The sequence below is a fragment of the Ailuropoda melanoleuca genome, chromosome 12 (assembly GCF_002007445.2).
Source record: "Ailuropoda melanoleuca isolate Jingjing chromosome 12, ASM200744v2, whole genome shotgun sequence".
NCBI classification, from domain to species: domain Eukaryota; kingdom Metazoa; phylum Chordata; class Mammalia; order Carnivora; family Ursidae; genus Ailuropoda; species Ailuropoda melanoleuca.
This window is the reverse complement of record NC_048229.1, coordinates 67,365,378-67,383,879: the sequence shown is the minus strand read 5'-3', so window position 1 is coordinate 67,383,879 and position 18,502 is coordinate 67,365,378. Positions and strand designations below refer to the sequence as shown.

Sequence of the window (18,502 nt, the reverse complement as noted above, 5' to 3'; positions counted from 1 at the left end):
AGAACCACATTTATAAAATGACCCATTTATATAAAAAGAAAACCCTAAACATTTATATATGTAACTGTGTAACAAAAGACTGAGGAAGATTCCCAACAGATTATTCAAGTGATTACCTAAGGCGAGAAGGGTAGGGTAAAGGAGGCGGAAAGCAGACTTTCACATTTAATCTCCATGATTCTGTCTGGGGAGCCTACATTGTTGTATTACTTGTGTAATTAAAAAAAGCAATTAAAAGAAAAAGAAAGATTCAGGCATTTTGGCTCTTGTTATCTTTCATGGGTTTCACCTCCTGTTTGATCCTGAAGTCATGGGTTGCATGAGTCCTGTGACCGAGAAGGGTCCCCCAGCCAGACCCCCACGAGAACGTGGAAGATTTGAGAGCTCATTTGGTATTTTGATTTTTACCTTATTTGAAGTGCTGGCACTTTATATTAACTAAGGAGCCTCAAAATTCCTAAGGAGGAATCTTAAAGGAGATGTGAAGGCTGGAAATTGAAAGCTGAGGGGTACAAAATTTAAGGGAAGGAATGACATTGGTTGAAGGTTTGGGTTTCCCTCAGAGAAAGCAGGGACTGTTACCTGGGGACCACCTGGGAGCATGTCCACTTGCTGGAGCTCCTAGGCTGAGTGGCCTGATGGGGGTCCTACCTGACTGACGATCCCGCTGAGCTCCCCCTCCAACATCTTCACTTGGCACTCCAGTAACTCAATGTTGCTTAGCGAGGTCTGGTATTTATCCCTGTAGAGACTTAAGCTCCTTTCTAGGGAGACGATCTTGTCCCCGGCCAAAGCAAGTTGCTCCTGTGCCAAATGGAGCTTCTCCCCTGTGTTCTCATTATGATTTCCCATTTCCTCCTCATAGAGAATCACCTGTTGGTATAGGAATGAAACCGCACTGAAGTCATGGAAGCATCTAATGAGGAAAGGGTATGGCTATAAGGACCCCATGCAGAGGAATCTTATGTCTTAACGAGAAACCCAGATGCACAGAATAGGCCCAGGACAGATTTAAAAGCTACAATATATGATACCAGAATGTTAATGATTAGAAATTAAAACAAAAAGATTGTCTTATTTGGATGGTAAGCTTCTTAAAGGTAGGGACCATTATCTTTTTTCCATTCTGTCTCCCATGTAGTAAAAAGTCAATAAGGTCTTGTTAGTAGATTAACGGGAATGAGTCTGTATAGCTCCATTTTTTTTTAAGGGCTTGAAATGCCAGTATTCTTTCCTTCCTAGGTATTCTCTTAAGATCTAATTTAGAAAATGTGGAGCCCCTCCTGCACACAGCAAATTTCCTGAGAGATTGAGGGGGAACAACCCCAAGTTCTTCTGGGACTTGGACAGTTCTTATTTAGATTGCTTCTCTTCCTAATCGATTAATTAGTTGACCAACTGACAGATATTTATTGAGTGCTCATAAACAATGTCTTGGGTACTGAGGGGATATATACCTATAAGACATAGGCTCTTCCCTCAAAGAGTTTACAAAACTCTCACAATTTGGGGAAGATATCATTTATAACTAGCAAATAACCGTATATAGCTGACTATGCTCAACTGTATGGCTAGAGTTACATGTATTGAAGGGTCATCGAGGAAGGTTTCATTCTGGTTCAAATAGGTCAGTGTAGAATTTGGATAGAACCTGTTCTGTTGGTCTAAGCTAATTATGCTTGCTGCCGGCCATTTGAAGTTCCTCCTAGGAAAAGGTCATTTAGTTTGAGATGTTGATCAGATAAAAGGAAGAGGGAAGGAGAATTTTATATTCAAATGTTTATAATTGGGAAGCTATCAGTGACTCCCCCCAGGCACTCACCATTCCTTTGAATGCTAAACCCATTCCAACCACAAGCATCTTCAACTCTTTGCCTGAGGGATGCTCTGGCCTCAGGAGCCCATTCCAGCAGAGGAGCAAGAAAAAGCAGGTTATAAGTATGGGGGGGGGGCGTTTAACACCCTCAGGTGCAGCCTTCAACCAATGACTGGGTGGTGAGCAGGGATCACTCTGAGGCAAGTTCCACACTACCACCCCAGGTTCTCCGGAGGGATTGGATATCAGGTGCCCAAGGCTGTGATCTTAATACTGATTTTCTTTATAGGCTTCCTGTCTTTCTTTGACTCACTTCTCCACTCTCCCTCTGGGATCACATCTCCTTGTTTTAGGCTCTGCTGCTGGGAAACCCAACCTTACATAGAAGTTTGATGCTACTGTGCAACAAAGTATCAGGGAAACTTGGCAGAATGCCTAGAGTAAATTTTTCCAATGTTTTGCCAGCTTGAGATCATTTTTGGTGACTGCTATTTACCAGATCCCACATCAATTGTCCCCCTCCTCCTTAGTAGTTGAGCCATGTCACTGAAATACATTTCCTTGGCTTCCTAGGAACTAGCTGTAGCCACGTGACTAACTCTGGCCAGTGATACATAAATGAAAGTGTTCTGTGGGTCTTCTGGAAAGTGTCCTTAGAAGAGTGTGTCTTTTTTCCCCACCTCCTTCCCTGCCTCCATTCTGGTTGTTTGGAACACAGATGTGATAGTTGGAGCTCCAGCAGCCACCTCAGGAGATCTACAAAATGGAAGTTTTGAGCTGATGATGGTGGACCCAAAAGATAGGACCCTAGGTACTTGCTGACACAGGCAGTTCCCGTAACAGTCCTAAACCACCTATTTCCAGACTTCTTTTATATGTCAGAGAAATAAACTATCTGATGTCAATATTACCTTGGGGTTTTCTGTTAACATGCAGCCAAATGAATTGCAACTAATTCAGGGTTGCTCTGTCCAGGCTGGACTCTTGTTTAAGAGCTGGCCAGTTTTAACACAGCCCTGCTTTAGTTTTATTAAACTATGATTTATGTGTACAGACTTTGTCCTCAATTATACTTTGTAGGATAGCCTTTCTCTGTTTCTTTACCTCACAATCCTTTACAACAAATTCTCATAATATTCTCTTTTAAAAAATTCTACATTCTGCAAGTCCTCATAAAGCCCCTGGAATTAGCCCTTAAGCAACAGCATCATCCTAGACAGTGCTTGGAATTTTATCTCTAAAGGCGGAGGAAGAAAATGCTGGGGGAGGCTGTCTGCCTCATTACTCAGAACCCATAGTTTCACTGCTGCTAGCGCTACCACGGCTCAACTGGTTTAAATTCTATAGTTTTGGTTTTTGGAATTTACTCAGGATTCCACAAGGATGCTCTTTCTGGTTTAAAAAAATACTATCTTGGGACACAAATGGAAATGAATGTCCAAAATATACCTAAGTCTATATGATCTAAAACTCCAGCCTGAAAAAAATGACCGATCTGGTACTCTCAGTGATTGACTCAGACTCAACGTCTGGTTATCTTATCAGCCATCCAAGTGCTAGGAATTTTTATATTATCAAAATCTGATTTTTCTAAAAATGGTTCATTTAATGGACTTTATACCTTTTTTATAACCCTCAGAGACCTAGAGTCTTTTGCATTTAAATTGCAATGATAATAGGATGGAAATGACGGACCTATATGCATACCACACACACACACACACACACACATACACACATATCACATGTCCCACGTATATTGATACTGGAGCTCTCACCCAATTATGCCATTCTCTTTAGTTCCCTCTGTTCAGCTTTAAAAAGATTAAGAATTAAAGAGGGAAAGTTGATAAAACCTGCTCAAGATGTTGAGAAGCTCTCCTCTGTAAGGCCAGTGTCTGCTTTCTAGTAGGTGTGGCCTGATTTCTGCAGGTACATGGGCATATGAGACATTTCCATAGTTACTCTATCTATACCTCATCTTCTTTCAGTTTGCAGTGATGGTGGAGAATAACCAGGTCAGAAGTCTGCTTCTCTAGGACAGACTGATACTGCAGGAGGGAACAGTAAGAAGTCTGCAACTCCTCTGTGCGAAACTCCAGTTCTTGCTGAAGGGCTAGCAGTTTTTTCTTTAGTTGTTGGAGTTGTCTCAGATGGCACTGTTTACTGGGCTCAAACTCCATCTGGGACTCCTCGAATGCTAATGCTTGTTTCTTATTCTGCAGTTGAGATAGAATATATGGAAAAAACTTTAGGTTTTCACTAAGTATGCATTCATTCTTTGATTTTTTTTATTTGTTCAACCATTGACATCCATCTATCCATCCTTTCATTCACAGAACACTTAGTAATTATTTCTCTCTATCCACAATGAAACATCATTTTGTATTTCCATCCTGTAAGGATGATTTGAAAGAAGAAAAAGTCCTAGTTCTTTCCTACTAGTTAGATCTACCATTCATATTATTTAGGCCAGAAGAAAAAACATACACCTAAAGGACCTAGAAAGTAATATAAAGGTACACATGATAATATGCTTTTTTTTTTGTCTTCACATTTAAAGATAACCCAATTGATCTAGAACACAATGGATTTCTGGTCAGAATTCTTGGACTAAACTTGATTTAGGTAAAAGGGTAAACTCTTGGGAAAACAGCTTTCTGGAGTGCTGGGAAATGGGAGGCAGAAATTATCCAGGCACATTTGGGCACTGACTCTGTTGTCTCCTCCTGAAGGAAGATGTGACCTTGTAGATGCTGAGTGTGTGTCTGTGTGTGTATTTGTGTGTGTGTGAGAGAGAGAGAGAGAGGGGGAGAGAGAGAGAGAGAGAGAGAGAAAGAGAGAGAGAGAGATCTCTTCCTGCCAACCCACAATCAGCTTGAAATGCTGCTAGACCTAGCCTACATTTTCATTCATTCAATAAACATGTTGAGCACCTACTTTGTATCAGATATGCTGCTGGTAGGATACATCCCTGAGTTGTTTATTTCAGTATGGGTGAGGCCTTTGCCCTGAAGTTTCTATATTTTCCTGCCCAACATTCCTGATGACATGTGAAAGAGAAGTGGATGAAGAGGGTAGCCCATGGGCATTCCCTAACTCCCATCTCTGCTTATTATCCTTCTACTTATTCTTTAAAATACTGTCCAATTTTTGCTCTCCTTCCCGTTTTCCCTGCAAAGCCATCTTTGCACCAATATCATAGACTTTACTGGCATGTCTTCAATATGATGTTTCACATTCTGCTTTGCATTGCAGTGACCTCTGTGTATCTTATCTTTTAATTAGATTATAAACTCCTAGAAGGCAGGGGCCATGTCTGCTTCTATAGGACCTAGACTAAAGGTTTATACACAGCTAGGTATGACGGAAAGTAGGAAATTAAATAGAGAATAGGCAATCTCATTGGCTCCCCAAAACTTGAGCTTGTGGCCTTGGCCTCATTAACGGAGTACTTTCAAACTTTCTAAAAATTAACTTTTTTTAAACAGTTTTATTGAAGTATACTTTAAATATCATAAAATTTAACCACTGTAAGTGTATAGTTCAATGATTTGTAGAATCACAATTACAATCTGGTTTTAGAACATTTCCATCACCTCAAAAAATTCCCTCTTGCCCATTTGTCACTCTTGTTCCTACCCCAGCTCCGGGCAACCACTAATCTGCTTTCCGCCTCTATGGATTTGTCCTTTCCAGACATTTCATATAAATGGAATTGTATAATATGTTATCTTTTGTGACTGGTTTCTTTCACTTAGCTTAATGTTTTAAGGTTCATCCATGCTGTAGCAAGAATCAGTATTTTGTTCTTTTTTATTGCTTAATAGTATGACTATACCATATTTTGTTATCTGTTCAGCAGTTGAGGGACATTTGAATTGCTTCAGTTTTTGGCTATCATGAATATTGCTGCTATGAGCATTAACATAGTAGCCATGGATGGATGTGATATTTTCCTTTAATTAGTTTGTTTAGCAAACATCACGGTGCAACTACTATGTGTCAAGCACTGTAGTAGGTAATGAGGATATAGCAGTGTATAAAACAGAATCCCTGCCTTCATGCAGTTTGCACCACTGGGCGGGGGGAGGCAGCAAGTTAAATAAGTAAATTATGCAGTGTATTAAAAGGAAAAATGCTATGTAGGAGAGTAAAGCAGGGGAGAGAGATGAGGAATGCTTGCACGGAGGCTGCTGTAATATTGAATTAAGTATTTTCATGGAGGACCACATTGAGAAGATGACATTTGAGTGAAGACTTGAAGGAAGCAGGGAAGGAGCCTGGTGGGAATCTACAGCGGGAACACTTCAGGGAGAGATAATAGGTGCTAGGGCCTGGAGGTGGGAGGTGCCTGGTGGTGTCTGAGGAGCCACTTTGTTCTGGCGGGAGCAGAGACAGTAAAGCGGAGAGTGGTACCAGATGAGGTGAGAAAGGAAAGAGAGATGAGCTCCTTTAGGGCCATGTAGGCCATTCTAAAGACCTTAACTATCCCTTTCAGTAAGATAAAAGGACATTGGAGGGTACTGAACAGACAAGTGAAATGATGTCCTTTAGCTGTTACAAAGGACACACTGGCTGTTCTTCTGAAAATTAACTGTAGGGGGGCAATGATTAAAGTAGAGAGACCAGCAATGAGGCTGCTGCAAGAATCCAGGCAAGAAGGGATGGTGGCATGGACCAAGTTGGAAGTTGGGAGAAATGGTGGGATCATGGATACATTTTGAAAGTAGATCTCATGGGATTGGCTGCTGTGTTAGATGTGGGATGGTGGGATATGATGGTCATCCAAGGCAGGATGAATCCAAGGTTTTGGTCTGAGTAACTGAAGATGGAGAATGAGAGTAATTCTGCGAGAGCTGGGACTGAAAAGAGGGAAAATTTTCTCTAGTGATAGTGAGTGGGGATGGCTCAGGTAAGATAAGGGAGGCTCAGACCAGCTCAGAACCATAAAGACAACAGCTGATTGAGTCAGTTCATTCTGAATGAGAAGACTGAAAATGGACCACTATGGTCACCAGCAAGAAAACCTAGGCAAGGAGAAGCTAAACTCTTGGCCTGGATATCTGGTGTATGTGGCTGGAGGAATGTTAATGATATTTCTTTCTTAAACCAAACGATGCTGAATTTTGTATTTACTCTGTGCAGCTATAATTGCTAACATTTATATTAAATGTTTTTCGTTACATGCTCTCCCTCTTTTCAAGATAAGAATGTTGCTATTCTCACCACTCACCCATGAAGGGATTGGGAGTGGTGTGTGTGTGGGTGCTCAGGCACACATACACATATAGGGGGATGTTCTCAACAGCCCAAGTCTTCTGTCTACACAGGTAGGCTGAGGGGTGGGAAGTTACTTGGAAAAAGACATGGCCAAGGATAAATACCTAATGTGGCTAGAACCAAAGCAAAGGAGTGAACATCCTGAGGTAGGGTTAATTCAGAGAACTCATTTTAGTGAAGCAGATACCCAACAAAATCCTTATCAACTTGTGGCCAAATTCTGTTTTTCTTGGCTTTGCTGAAGTTGACTTGATCTCTGACAATTAAAAAACTGAATTCCTGGTCCTTCAAGTGCTTGTGTGTAACTGTTGCTTCGGACCTGCCTTTCCACTGATGGATATATATGACTCAGTTGAAAACTAACTGTGGTCTCTACATTGTTCATTCTTTCTTAGCTTACCCTTATTTTCATGTCTCTGTTTTCTCTTCATTATACAAAAGAATGGAAGAAGTGCATTTTTTTTTAAGTCAAACCCTTTCTTTAGGACTTCCCCTTCTAGTATGTGGCACATCATCTATTCTTAAGCATGTTTGTTAATTGACCTTTGGCTTAAAAGACACATGTCTTTTCCTGTGTGTGTAAAGCTTAACAACCTGTCAGTGATACTGGTGAACTGTTAGTAATTTCTTTTCCCCAGATGTCATGTTGAATCTTTTGGGTTTAATTTTGCTTTGAGATAACATGATAGACCAACTACATGATGAGACTTCATCCAAATCTTCCAATATTGGGCAAACATAGCACCTGTCCAAATTTGTCTGGTTATAAAGATCCAAGAACTGCTCATATCTGCAGAGAAACTAGAGTTTCCTTGGATGAGAATTTTAAACATTTGTACACTCTAGATACCTATGGGTTTAGAGGAATCAAGTTTCAAAGTCTTGGAGAAATGCCTAGACTTATTTGAGACCTATTAAATTTCTGCTTATTTATCCTTAAGTATTCAAAAGATTATTCTTCTTAATTCTAAATGAATAGAAAATGACATGCTATGGATTAAGCCTACATTTCACTCATATATGTGCCAGAGAACAGTGTGATAAGGTATCAATGCATTTCCTATTGCTTCTTTGTCTTCCTTTTTTAAAGTTTTCTTTCTAGTGAAAACAGACATTTTATTGGATTCTGCTTTGACCTTTAAACTGAGATTTGGAGAAAATGAGCAAGTTGGAAGTAATCTTCCAGAAGTGAGATTAGTTCCTGAAGTTACCCTCCAGAGTTGGACATGATTCTGGAGGCTGTCTTGTCCACCATGTTTCTCAGATAGATTTCTACCCAGGCCTCAGCTGTCTTAAAAGATGGAGAGCACTGGCCACCGGTAGGAACCTGTTCCCATATTTAGTCAATTTTTTAGCCCTACTTATGGTCAAAGAGATTATAGCTATTGCTCTTTCCTTGCCTATGTGGCTACTTGATCACAGAAGGAAATTAATTGGCCTGGCATGATTTGCCTTTTGAGAAGTCACTTTGCTTTCTACCCAATACTTGGTGCTTTTCAAGTTGATGCTAATTGATTGATGTTAAGTTCTATATTTTCCCTGATATTGAAGTTAAGCTGACAGGTCTATAATTACCAGGATTGTCCTTTTTCCCTTTTTAAAAAGATGAGCACTTCATTTACCCTTTTTCAGTCTACAGGGACTTTCTTTATCCTCTTGAGTTCTCAAAAATAATCGCTAGCAGCTATGTAATAACACCTGCCAATTCCTTAAGTACTCTTCAAAGTATGTCATCAGGTCCTGCTGATTTGCCTAAAGCCGGCTTTTCAAAATACTTTTTAACCATTTTATTCCCTATTCCAGTTTGCACTCTCTTCTGTCTCAGGTTGGCATTGCTCTGGTTAACTAGATCCCTGCTGCTTTTTCCCCTTCATTTAGGAATTGAAAGTCTCGTCTTCCCCCAGTCATTGTCAGGAACTTCTTCCCCTATCTTTGAGATGTTAAGTGAGATATTTTCCCTGTAACCCTGGTTTAGCCTTTTATCACTAGATAGGTTTATCAGTTACTTTTTATATCTTCCACAGAGTATGTTTCTTTTTCTTTTTTTTTTTTTAAAGATTTTATTTATTTATTCGACAGAGACAGAGACAGCCAGAGAGAGAGGGAACACAAGCAGGGGGAGTGGGAGAGGAAGAAGCAGGCTCATAGCCATAGCGGAGGAGCCTGACGTGGGGCTCGATCCCATAACGCCGGGATCACGCCCTGAGCCGAAGGCAGACGCTTAACGGCTATGCCACCCAGGCGCCCCAGCCACAGAGTATGTTTCTTGTACTTCCCTATATTGGTAGAGTGTAGAACTGGGTATTTAAGTGACATGCATTTCTTTTGAATACATCTTCACGGCTTAGACATTTTTCTCATCTGTGATCTCTGCTTACCAGAGAGTCCCTTTAAAGAAAAAAAAAAAAAACCCTCTTCATTTTGGAATTATTTTAGATTTACAGAAAAATTGCAAAAGTAGCATACAGAGTTTCCACATACTCTTCACCCTTCTTTCCCTAAGGTTAACATTTTACATAATTGTGGTACATTTGTCCCACTAGGAAATTGACATTGGTAGTTTACTATTATCTAAAGTACATCTTCATTTGGATTTTATCAGTTTTTTCCACTAATGTTTGTTTGTTTTTTTCTGTTCTAGTATCCAGTCCCAGATCCCACATTGCATTTAGCAGTTTCACTTAAAATTTTTTTTTCATTCCCAATGACTCCAAGTGATATTTCTGTGTCATAAATTCCATCAAGAATGTATTAACCCATACTTGACTAGTTACTTTTATCTTCAGAAATCAAACTTCTTTACATAGTTTTATGCTAAGAACTGTGCCTTTTATCCACTTCAAAAATAAGTTTGACAATCTAGGCTGTACTAAATATCAGGGTATTCTCCCCATGCCATGACCAGGGCCAAAGGGGTTTGGGGAATTGCTTAGAGAGACCCTTCTTTTTCTGATTTGATCATCCTTTTATTATGATATCTCTGTTGTTCTTTTCTCCTTTCACTTTAATTGAGGCACTCTTCTGGGTCATCAGCAGGGTCAGGACTACAGTACAGCGGGTCAAGTGAGGTGCAAATTTTAGGGAGGCATTCCATCTCAAGGTGGGGCAAGCACAGAGTTGGCACCTGGGGAGTACGTACCCTGTAAATGTTGCACCCTAGTACCTCATTTGCTTTGCCCTCATCCTATCTCTGTTTCTGGGTTTTGGAGCATAACATATTCTTGATTTACAAGGTTACCCACCCCCTGCCTGCCATCCCTGTACCTACACATAACATCTGATGGAGTATTTTAATTTTCTCTCCTAACTGTAGTTCTGAACTACGACCTCTGGCTCACTTCTCCAGATCCTTGTTAGATATTAGTCAAAAGTTCCAGAAAGGCTCAGGTTTCCCCTCTGTTCCCATTTTACATTTCCTTGTAGAGGGCAGATCTTGCAGCGATTTTCTGAGTGGATGAGTATAAGTCTACATCTAATTGTGTTTATTTATGTGTAGTCTGCAATTTAAATTCTGCACTAAGTGCTAGGGAAAAAAGAGCCTGTTTTAAAGCTTATTTCAAGCTGTTAGACCTTCTTCTGGGCAATTAGAATAATAAAATGCGATTTAATACCTTTCTCCCTCCAAGTTGCTAGGTATCTTATAAGCCACATGGCTTTCCTTGACTGGGGGAATAAATAAACTTGGACAGCAATGGTGAAAATATCCTAAAATGTTAATATTTAGAAAGAAGTAAATTATGATAATATTCTTCCTGAGATCCACTTAGGAAAACCAATGGATTTTTCTGTTTGTGACCTCCTGGGGCAAGGAGTAAGATCTTATCAGTAAGATAAGGTGGAATTGCTTTGTCGGTAACATTTTTAGGGCAGTGCGGAAGACCAGTCTGGGGTTTCTATAGGGAGGTGGTAAGTCCTGGAAGAACTCTAACAGACCCAAATAAGAGACCAGATCCTTGACCACAGATGTGGAGGACAGTGGAGTCTTACGCAGCAGCTAAGGCTAACTTGAGGGTCTGGAGACAGGTCTGTGCAGCCTGTACCTGCTTCATGTTTGCCAAGGACTCAAGTCCCTAAAAGGAAATGAAGACTGCAAGTAAGGCATTCTTGCAAATCCAAAGTTTGGAGAGAGTTATGGGAAAATATTTCCCAGCTGACTCCCCTGCTTATGGGGATAAATTTAGAGACTGGTTTAAAGACCCTAGCACTAGAGTTTCCAAAGAGAGAAAACCTCAGGCTGAAATGAAGCTGCCTCAGGTGATGAACTGCCTAGCCTACAGGTAAGTATTAGCTCAAAAAAGATGATCATGCCAGAAGAGGATGATCCTGCCACTGTTTATACATGCCCAGCACAAGTGTTACTGAGTGTCTTGGTTTGCACACCTCTGGAAGCAAGCCCTTTGGCAAGGGACAGTGTCAAGTAGGAGGTTATGAGGGAAGTGATCTCGGGAAACTCAGGTAGGCGGGTGGAGAAATGAGACAAGGGAAGGAAGGGAGCTGCGGAAGGGCGCGTTATCAAGCTAGTTCCCATGGTGGGCAACTGGTGCAGGATCCTGTTGAGGAACGTCAGGGCAGAGCAAAGAGTATGCCTGGAGTGTTCTATGACTGTGGGGGCAAGAGTGATAAGTTATTTAACCACCTCCCTTCCATTGGTAGAGGGCTGATTTTGGGGGCATTAGCCATTCCCCATTTAAGCTTGTCTGGTTGTTTGGGTTCCTGCATCCAGAAGGAAAGCTTGTAGGCAGAGAGCTGCCTAAGGGGCAACAAAGATCACCTGCTGCACTGATGAACAGCGACACCTCTGAGCAAGTGGGACAGTTGTTACTTTCATGGTTGACTTAGAAGTTTGTCTAAAATCCATTAGGAGATGCTACTCTCCTTATATAACTATGATTTGGTCTTTTCAGGGCAAATGGGCCTCAGATGCTGCAAATCCAGGTGTGAAAGGCCAGATAAGGAAAAGACAGGGCCTCAAATGTAGATGACCTTGGCCATAGCCAAATGAAAAAATCCTGAGGGCAGGAATGGGGTTTTCGTGCGTGTGTGTGTGTGTGTGTGTGTGTGTGTGTGTGTGTTTTATTGGGTACATGTGTTTCATTCTCTCTCATTGCTTGCTCAATAAATGCTCTTGAATGACTAGTGGAAGAATTTTCTATTATTGTTCCTGCCCAAGGGAACAGAGGGGGAAGTCGAGGGAGCAGAGGTGGGGAGCAGCTGCCGAATGCCTTACGTGGCTGCTGCTCATCACCGCCTCCTCCACACAGAGCTGGCTCTCCTGCAGGGTCTTCCCCTGTCTCTTGCAGACATCATGCAGATTTTTGATGTCCACTTGCAGGCTCAAGAGCTTGTTGTTCAGGCTGCTCACTTCTCTGTCTCTCTCCCCCACCTAGGCAGTCAGAAAAACAAAAGCATCAATTATAAACCATCAAGAAAATGCTTACTTTCGTTCACTTAACTGGTTGACAGAGACTTTAAATTTGCTGGAAATTTGTCCATCAACTCTTAGCTGTTATTACTCATCCAGTATAACATTTACACAGTATCCATTTGCGAGGTGTCTGAGTGCTCTGCATTATTCAGACAATTACTTATTTACATTAATTAATCTTCACCCACTGCTGTGGGTACATCACAGACACTTCCCCTATTTTTCAAGAGGAAGTCAGTGCCTAGAATAATTCCAGGCACCTAGCAGACTGTCTATAAATATTAATGGCTCTGCCACTGATGAAATGAACATAGCGAGATGTCAAATGAACTTGTCAGGACTATAGCGAATCAGTGAAGGAGGTGGTGTGGATTCTGAAGTGCCTTAACTTTCTCTCTGCCCACTAAACCAAAAGACCTCCCTCATCCGTGAACCTGTGTTTTTCTGTGGAGATGTACATGAAGGAGAATAAAAGTAAAATCCCTGGGCTGATTGCATAAGATAATCTGCCTTTGATTACAAGTGAAAAAGATTAGCTAATTACAGGTAGGTCAGAATGGAAATTAATGATAGAGATCAAAATAGGGAGTGTGGAGCATAGCAAGTTGGGTGGGGTTGGAGGTGTAGAGCTGCGGTAAGAAAGCGGGTGCCCAATCTCACTAGGATGCCACCTTCCACTCCCAGTGTTGTGAGTGGCCACGGTATGAAAAGAGATTACGAAGAAGCCCTTTGTGAACCTGTCCAGTGCTTTAGTCCTATCACTGTGCAGACTCTTCATAACACTCAAGAGGACAGGTCCTACCACCTCTGAGCTTTAGATGCTGAAACTGAGGCTGCTGCTTTTATGGTAGATGCTTGCCTTAGATTAGATTATCCAGAGCAGGCTCTTTGGCGAGGATTCCCGGCATCTATTAAAGAAACGCTCCCAAGAGAAATCAGCCAGGAAGTGGAGGAAGCAGGACAGGAAAGAGGGAGAAACCAACGAAGGGCACGATTTCAAACAAAGTCCTGCAGGCACTAGCTTTAGCCTCATCCCACAGGGAACTTGGAGTGTAAGCTACACCTCCGAGTTTGTCTTGATTAGTTGCAAAAGCTGGTCTGTCAGACTCATTATCACTCAGTCAGTGGCTAAGGGCTGCCCCATGGGGTATAAGCTCCCAAGGACTTCCAGCTCTCTGCTCTTACGAGCAAAGTGACCCCAAGAGCCCAAGGGCAATTCTTCTAAGAGAGTTTCAGGTGCAAAAGCACACAAGAAGCCATGGGTGCACAGAAATGGTAAAGTGATCCAAACGGCGGTGCCCAAGGTCTCATAGCTGGTTAGCAGCAGAATGAGGAGAGTTCTGCTCTTCTGACCCTGTAGCCAGTGATCTGCCACCATATCCCACTGATTGCTTTGGCTTCTTAAATATATGAGCTCCATAACACTCATTCCCAGGGGAGCTGAAGACCTGATATGGACATCGTAAATCAAGCCTTACTGGACAGGTCAGTTTAAGAGACCTCTGCACAAGGCCAAGGGGGGCCAGAGGATAACCACGAGAATCGGACACCGCAATGTCAGAGTATTCGGAATTCAGAAGGTTTCCCAGAAGTGCTGCTGTCTCAGCTGATTTATTTCTTCATTTCCATTTAGTACCTGGATTTTTTTTTTTTTTACCACTTTACAGTTTAATTAGGTTAACGGCAGCTCTGTCATTAAAAGGATTTCATTATCTCAAAACTCTCTCTCTTCCTCTCTTGCTCCTGTCCCTTGTTCCTTACTTTCAGAAAAATAACAGTGGATGTCAACTGCCCCAAGCATGTAATTACCATTACTACAATTTACCAGGGACTCTCTTAAGAGAATGCGTGTAGAGCAGCTTAAAAAAAAAAAAAGGTGTATGGACACTGTTTTCTAACTAGAAAACAAAATCCTTGACCCAACAAGGAGCAGCAGTTTGATTCTAGTTCTTTAAATTCTTTTTCTCATTGCTGCCACACTGGAAATAGGGAATAGAGGCTCTCTGGGGATTGGGGACCCTAGGGATCTCCTCCCCTCTTGTCATAAGGCTCTTTCTTTGGCATCTATGAGCAGATCAGGTGACAATACAATGCCTGGTCTATGGAAGTGTCAAATGCTCTATACTCTTGCCTTAATGCTGAATATATGCATCTTAAAGTGAGGACCGTGTCACCAGATTGTTCCATATGGAGCCTGGCACACTGTAGACTCATTAACAAAGTAGCAATGATATACAACTTGAGCCTCTCCAACTTAAAAGCTAAATGCCCTCTCTCGTCAGGCCAATAAAAAACCCTTCTCCCTCTAGTTTTAGATGTCTTCTGAACAGAAGCCTGCCTGCCCCCATTCTAATGCACCAACAGGACTTCAGAATTGGATCTTTAATGTAGATGATCTCATCTAATTTGGACATTAGCATTGACTCAGAGTCTCTGAGGCAATTTCTTCATTCAGAAAACAAGAGGCTTGGAATAAATAATTCTTTCTTTGAGGATTCCGTAAACCAATTGAATAACAAATGCGTTTTGTTGGATGTCAAAAGAAATTTGCTTTTGAAATCAAAACCTAACCATTCACTCCAAAAGTCCAAATCATACAGGGGTTTTTATTCATCAGAACAGGCTTGAAAATGCTGGGAGAGCAATGAAGTGATTCCCACGCACGACAAAATATTTTTTACTGTAAGAAGAGGATGTGCTCACCTCAGAAAGGCAAGTGTTTCTGAGGTTCCAGTAAACCTAATTTCTTGCTAATATCTTGCACAGAGGTCACTGTACCCTATTTCTAATCCTATCTACTTTATGAAGGCTAAATTCCAGGCAGATGTCTTTTGAGTATCAATATGCGGCAGAAATTGATTTAATCTGACATTTCATCAATCAAAGCTCTGTAACCAGTACTGGGGTGTGAGCGGAGCTGAGAGTCATAATGCTGAGCCTCAGGCACCATCTGATCCTGTCCTAGATGTGAAGTCATTAAAGATGGCTGAAATCACAAGCCTCTGCTGCTAGGTGAGTTTTCACTTATGTAAGTTATCCACTTAGGCACCCCAGTTTTTCTTATGTGAGGTTGGGACCTGGTCACTGCTTGAAGGACTGTGACATCAGCAGTAGCTACCAGCCACAGGTAAAATGATGACTGCTGCTACCAGTTGCAATCATGACAGTTATTGGAAGATTGTTTACTGAAGCAAATTTTCTGTACTGATTCAATGGGTCTTTTTCAAAGAGCATGCCTTCTTGAACATACATTTCCAAAGATAGAAAGAAATTTTGCTCCAGACTTCAAAGTATTGACAGATAGTCTTGTGCTTCTTGGAGGAAGCTGATGTTAAACTGAGGCTTAGGATTCAGAAGCACTCCCAGAAGTCAAGAGCGTTACAAGGATTTAAGATGGCAGCATTCCATCAAGGATTTGGCACTTGAACAAGCAAGCTTGGGTGGTGGTTCCCAGAGTAATTTTGGAGTCAACCAACAACACCATAAAAGTCATCACCTTTGGGAAATTATCTTTATCTGAGGCTAAAGACAAATCTTTAACAATGGAAAACCACTTTTAACCATTACTACCATTCAACATGTATCAATTTCTCATGAGAGGTATGTTTTAAAAAGCATAAAACCTTAAAAATTATCATTGGTTCAGGAATTTTTACATTTTACTTGTGTAATAAGAGTTTACAGTTATCTACAGTAATTTCAAGCAGTGTTATCAATATTACTAACTTGATTCCTGAGTTTACTTTTCCATCAATAGAAACATTGCAGTTTTTGATTACTTATAATGGGAATTAATGGGCATTTATACAAGGTTTTGCCCGTGAGCAAAAATTTTGGAACCAATTTTGTTCATCTAGTGAAGAATGAGTATATTTTATTGTGTTCTAAATTCTTTAAAAATTGGCACACTACATAAATATACAGTTCAGGATACACATGGCATGTGGCAGTGGTCAGCCACTTATGGAATATGGGCTGATTTTTATTGGCACTTGGGCAGTTGCTACATACTTTAGTCCATCATATCCTCAGGAGAAATTATTTTACTAGAAAGTGAGCTCCATAAGAACATGGATCTTTCTCTGTTTTGTTCCCTGCTTTATCCTCAGCCTCTAGAACAATGCCTGACACATGGAAGGTGGTCCAAAGATATCAATTGAATGAAGAAATGCCCTTCTAGAAAACCCATACCAGATCCTTGTTCCCTGCAGAACATGCAACAAATTCTGTACAGCTCCCTCTAGTAATCTAGCAGGAAAGGAGCTGAAACACCTCTTTCAGAAATAGTTCATCTCTTGATAGGAGGGCTGTTAAAAGCATATGCCATGTGGGACAATCCTATACTAACCTAAACATCCCCCTTAAATGCTTTCTGGAATGAGGCAGGGAATAGATAAATACAGTTTGACCAAAATATTAGACTAATTAGAACACTTCATTTCCATATCATTCCAGAGAAAGAGACAACATTGGCAACAATAGTTACTATCTGTTAAATGCTTCCTATGTCCCAAGAACTAGTGTTTTACATGTGGTATCTTACTTGATCCTCATGGCAAACCTTTGAAATGGGTGTTAATTATTCATATTTTCTAGGTAAGAGAAAGGAAGCTCAGAGAAGTTAAGTAACATGCCCAATATTATACCTCCATTAGATATGGACCCCGACCAACCTAGCTCAAGTCTGGGCTCTTAAATGATATGGTCTGCTGTCCACCTCTCTTTGTGATATTCTGGGGTGCTTATTACTAGAATTTTGAATCGTGAAACTTGAAAAGAAGTCTGTTGTAACACAGGTTCAACTCCGTGTATGTAGGAGAGTTAGGGGCCTTACCTCATCTTTCATTTCCTTGGCACCTCTTAATTCTCCTTTAAGCTTTAGCATTTTCTGAGCTTTGTTATAAACCTGCAAAAGTCCAAGAATTTAAGATGGTAAAAGTAGAAATGAGTCTGGCCCTTTAAAGGTTTTCCCATCTGGATGTTTGCTCTCAGCAGGGAGCTTGGAAAAATTTCCCGAACTGTTAGCAATAACTACTTGTCTGTCCATCTGTGTTTTCAAAAGTGTGTTAACACCTTCACCAGACAGACAGAACCAAGGATTTACATCTTTTCCCAAAAACCGACACTTGGTGGACTAAATCATTTCTGCATTCACAGTTTCTTGGAAAGCAAAAGTTCTGAGATGATCTTACTTTCTATTCTAAGTATTCAATGGCTCAAATACAGTTAACATTATGCACTAATTATGAACCAGACAGAATGTGCACAACCTACCTTCTTCCTCAGGATCACCCTGGGAAGCAGTTATTATTACTATCCTTGTTTTACCGAGGAGGAAACTGAAGTCCAGAGAGGCTAAGTGACTTACCCAAGGTCACACGGGCTGTCTTACCACTTCTGGAGCAGCTGCCATTAATTTATAACTGTTACTTTGGAAATACCTGATGATGTGGTTTTTTCAAAGCCTCAGGTTACTGTAATGTGGCTGCTTGTAAAGTTATGAAACTTGCAGAGTGCTGAGAATTATCCGTATAAAAAGTCCCAAGGAAAACCAAAGATTTTTGCACATGAATGTGTACAAGTATAAGATGATGCTTTTCAGGTCATAATGCACCGAGTTACTAAAATAATCTAATCTATTATGTTTTTCACTCTCCAACTAGAGGAAACTTCCGCCAGGCACTTACCTGCAGAATAGTTCCAAGAATGAGGAGCTATCAAAATACTCATTCTTTGTAATGAACCACATCCCCCACCCCTAATATAAGCCAAGAGGAAGAAAGAATGCTGGTGAGACATGGAATTTGGAATGTTTTGTGGGGTTGTGTTCTGATGTGTTGCATTGTTTACCCTCTTTAGTCTTTGTGCACAGAGATGCATCATGGGAATGGGAATGTAGCTCAGGCCTACTCAGTTGGGAGAGGCCAGGTGATGTTGCAGTAACAAACAACCCCCAAATTTCAGTGACTTAAAACCAC

The 18,502-nt window shown here is 41.0% G+C and overlaps 1 protein-coding gene across 2 annotated transcripts in view; it reads right to left on the bottom strand.

Annotated features, from left to right (window-relative positions):
• PMFBP1 (polyamine modulated factor 1 binding protein 1) overlaps positions 1–18,269 on the bottom strand; it is a 52,431-nt gene extending 34,162 nt beyond the window's left edge. For both annotated transcript variants that reach the window (XM_019804180.2, XM_019804181.2), the window contains exons 1-5: positions 18,212–18,269; positions 17,359–17,430; positions 12,327–12,482; positions 3,793–4,035; positions 652–873 (exon numbers count right to left, since the gene is read on the bottom strand). In XM_019804180.2, coding sequence (XP_019659739.1) covers positions 652–873; positions 3,793–4,035; positions 12,327–12,482; positions 17,359–17,409 — 672 coding nt within the window. In that variant the 5' untranslated portion in view covers positions 17,410–17,430; positions 18,212–18,269. The remainder of the gene's footprint in view (positions 1–651; positions 874–3,792; positions 4,036–12,326; positions 12,483–17,358; positions 17,431–18,211) is intronic.
• Between the last annotated feature and the right edge of the window lie 233 nt (positions 18,270–18,502).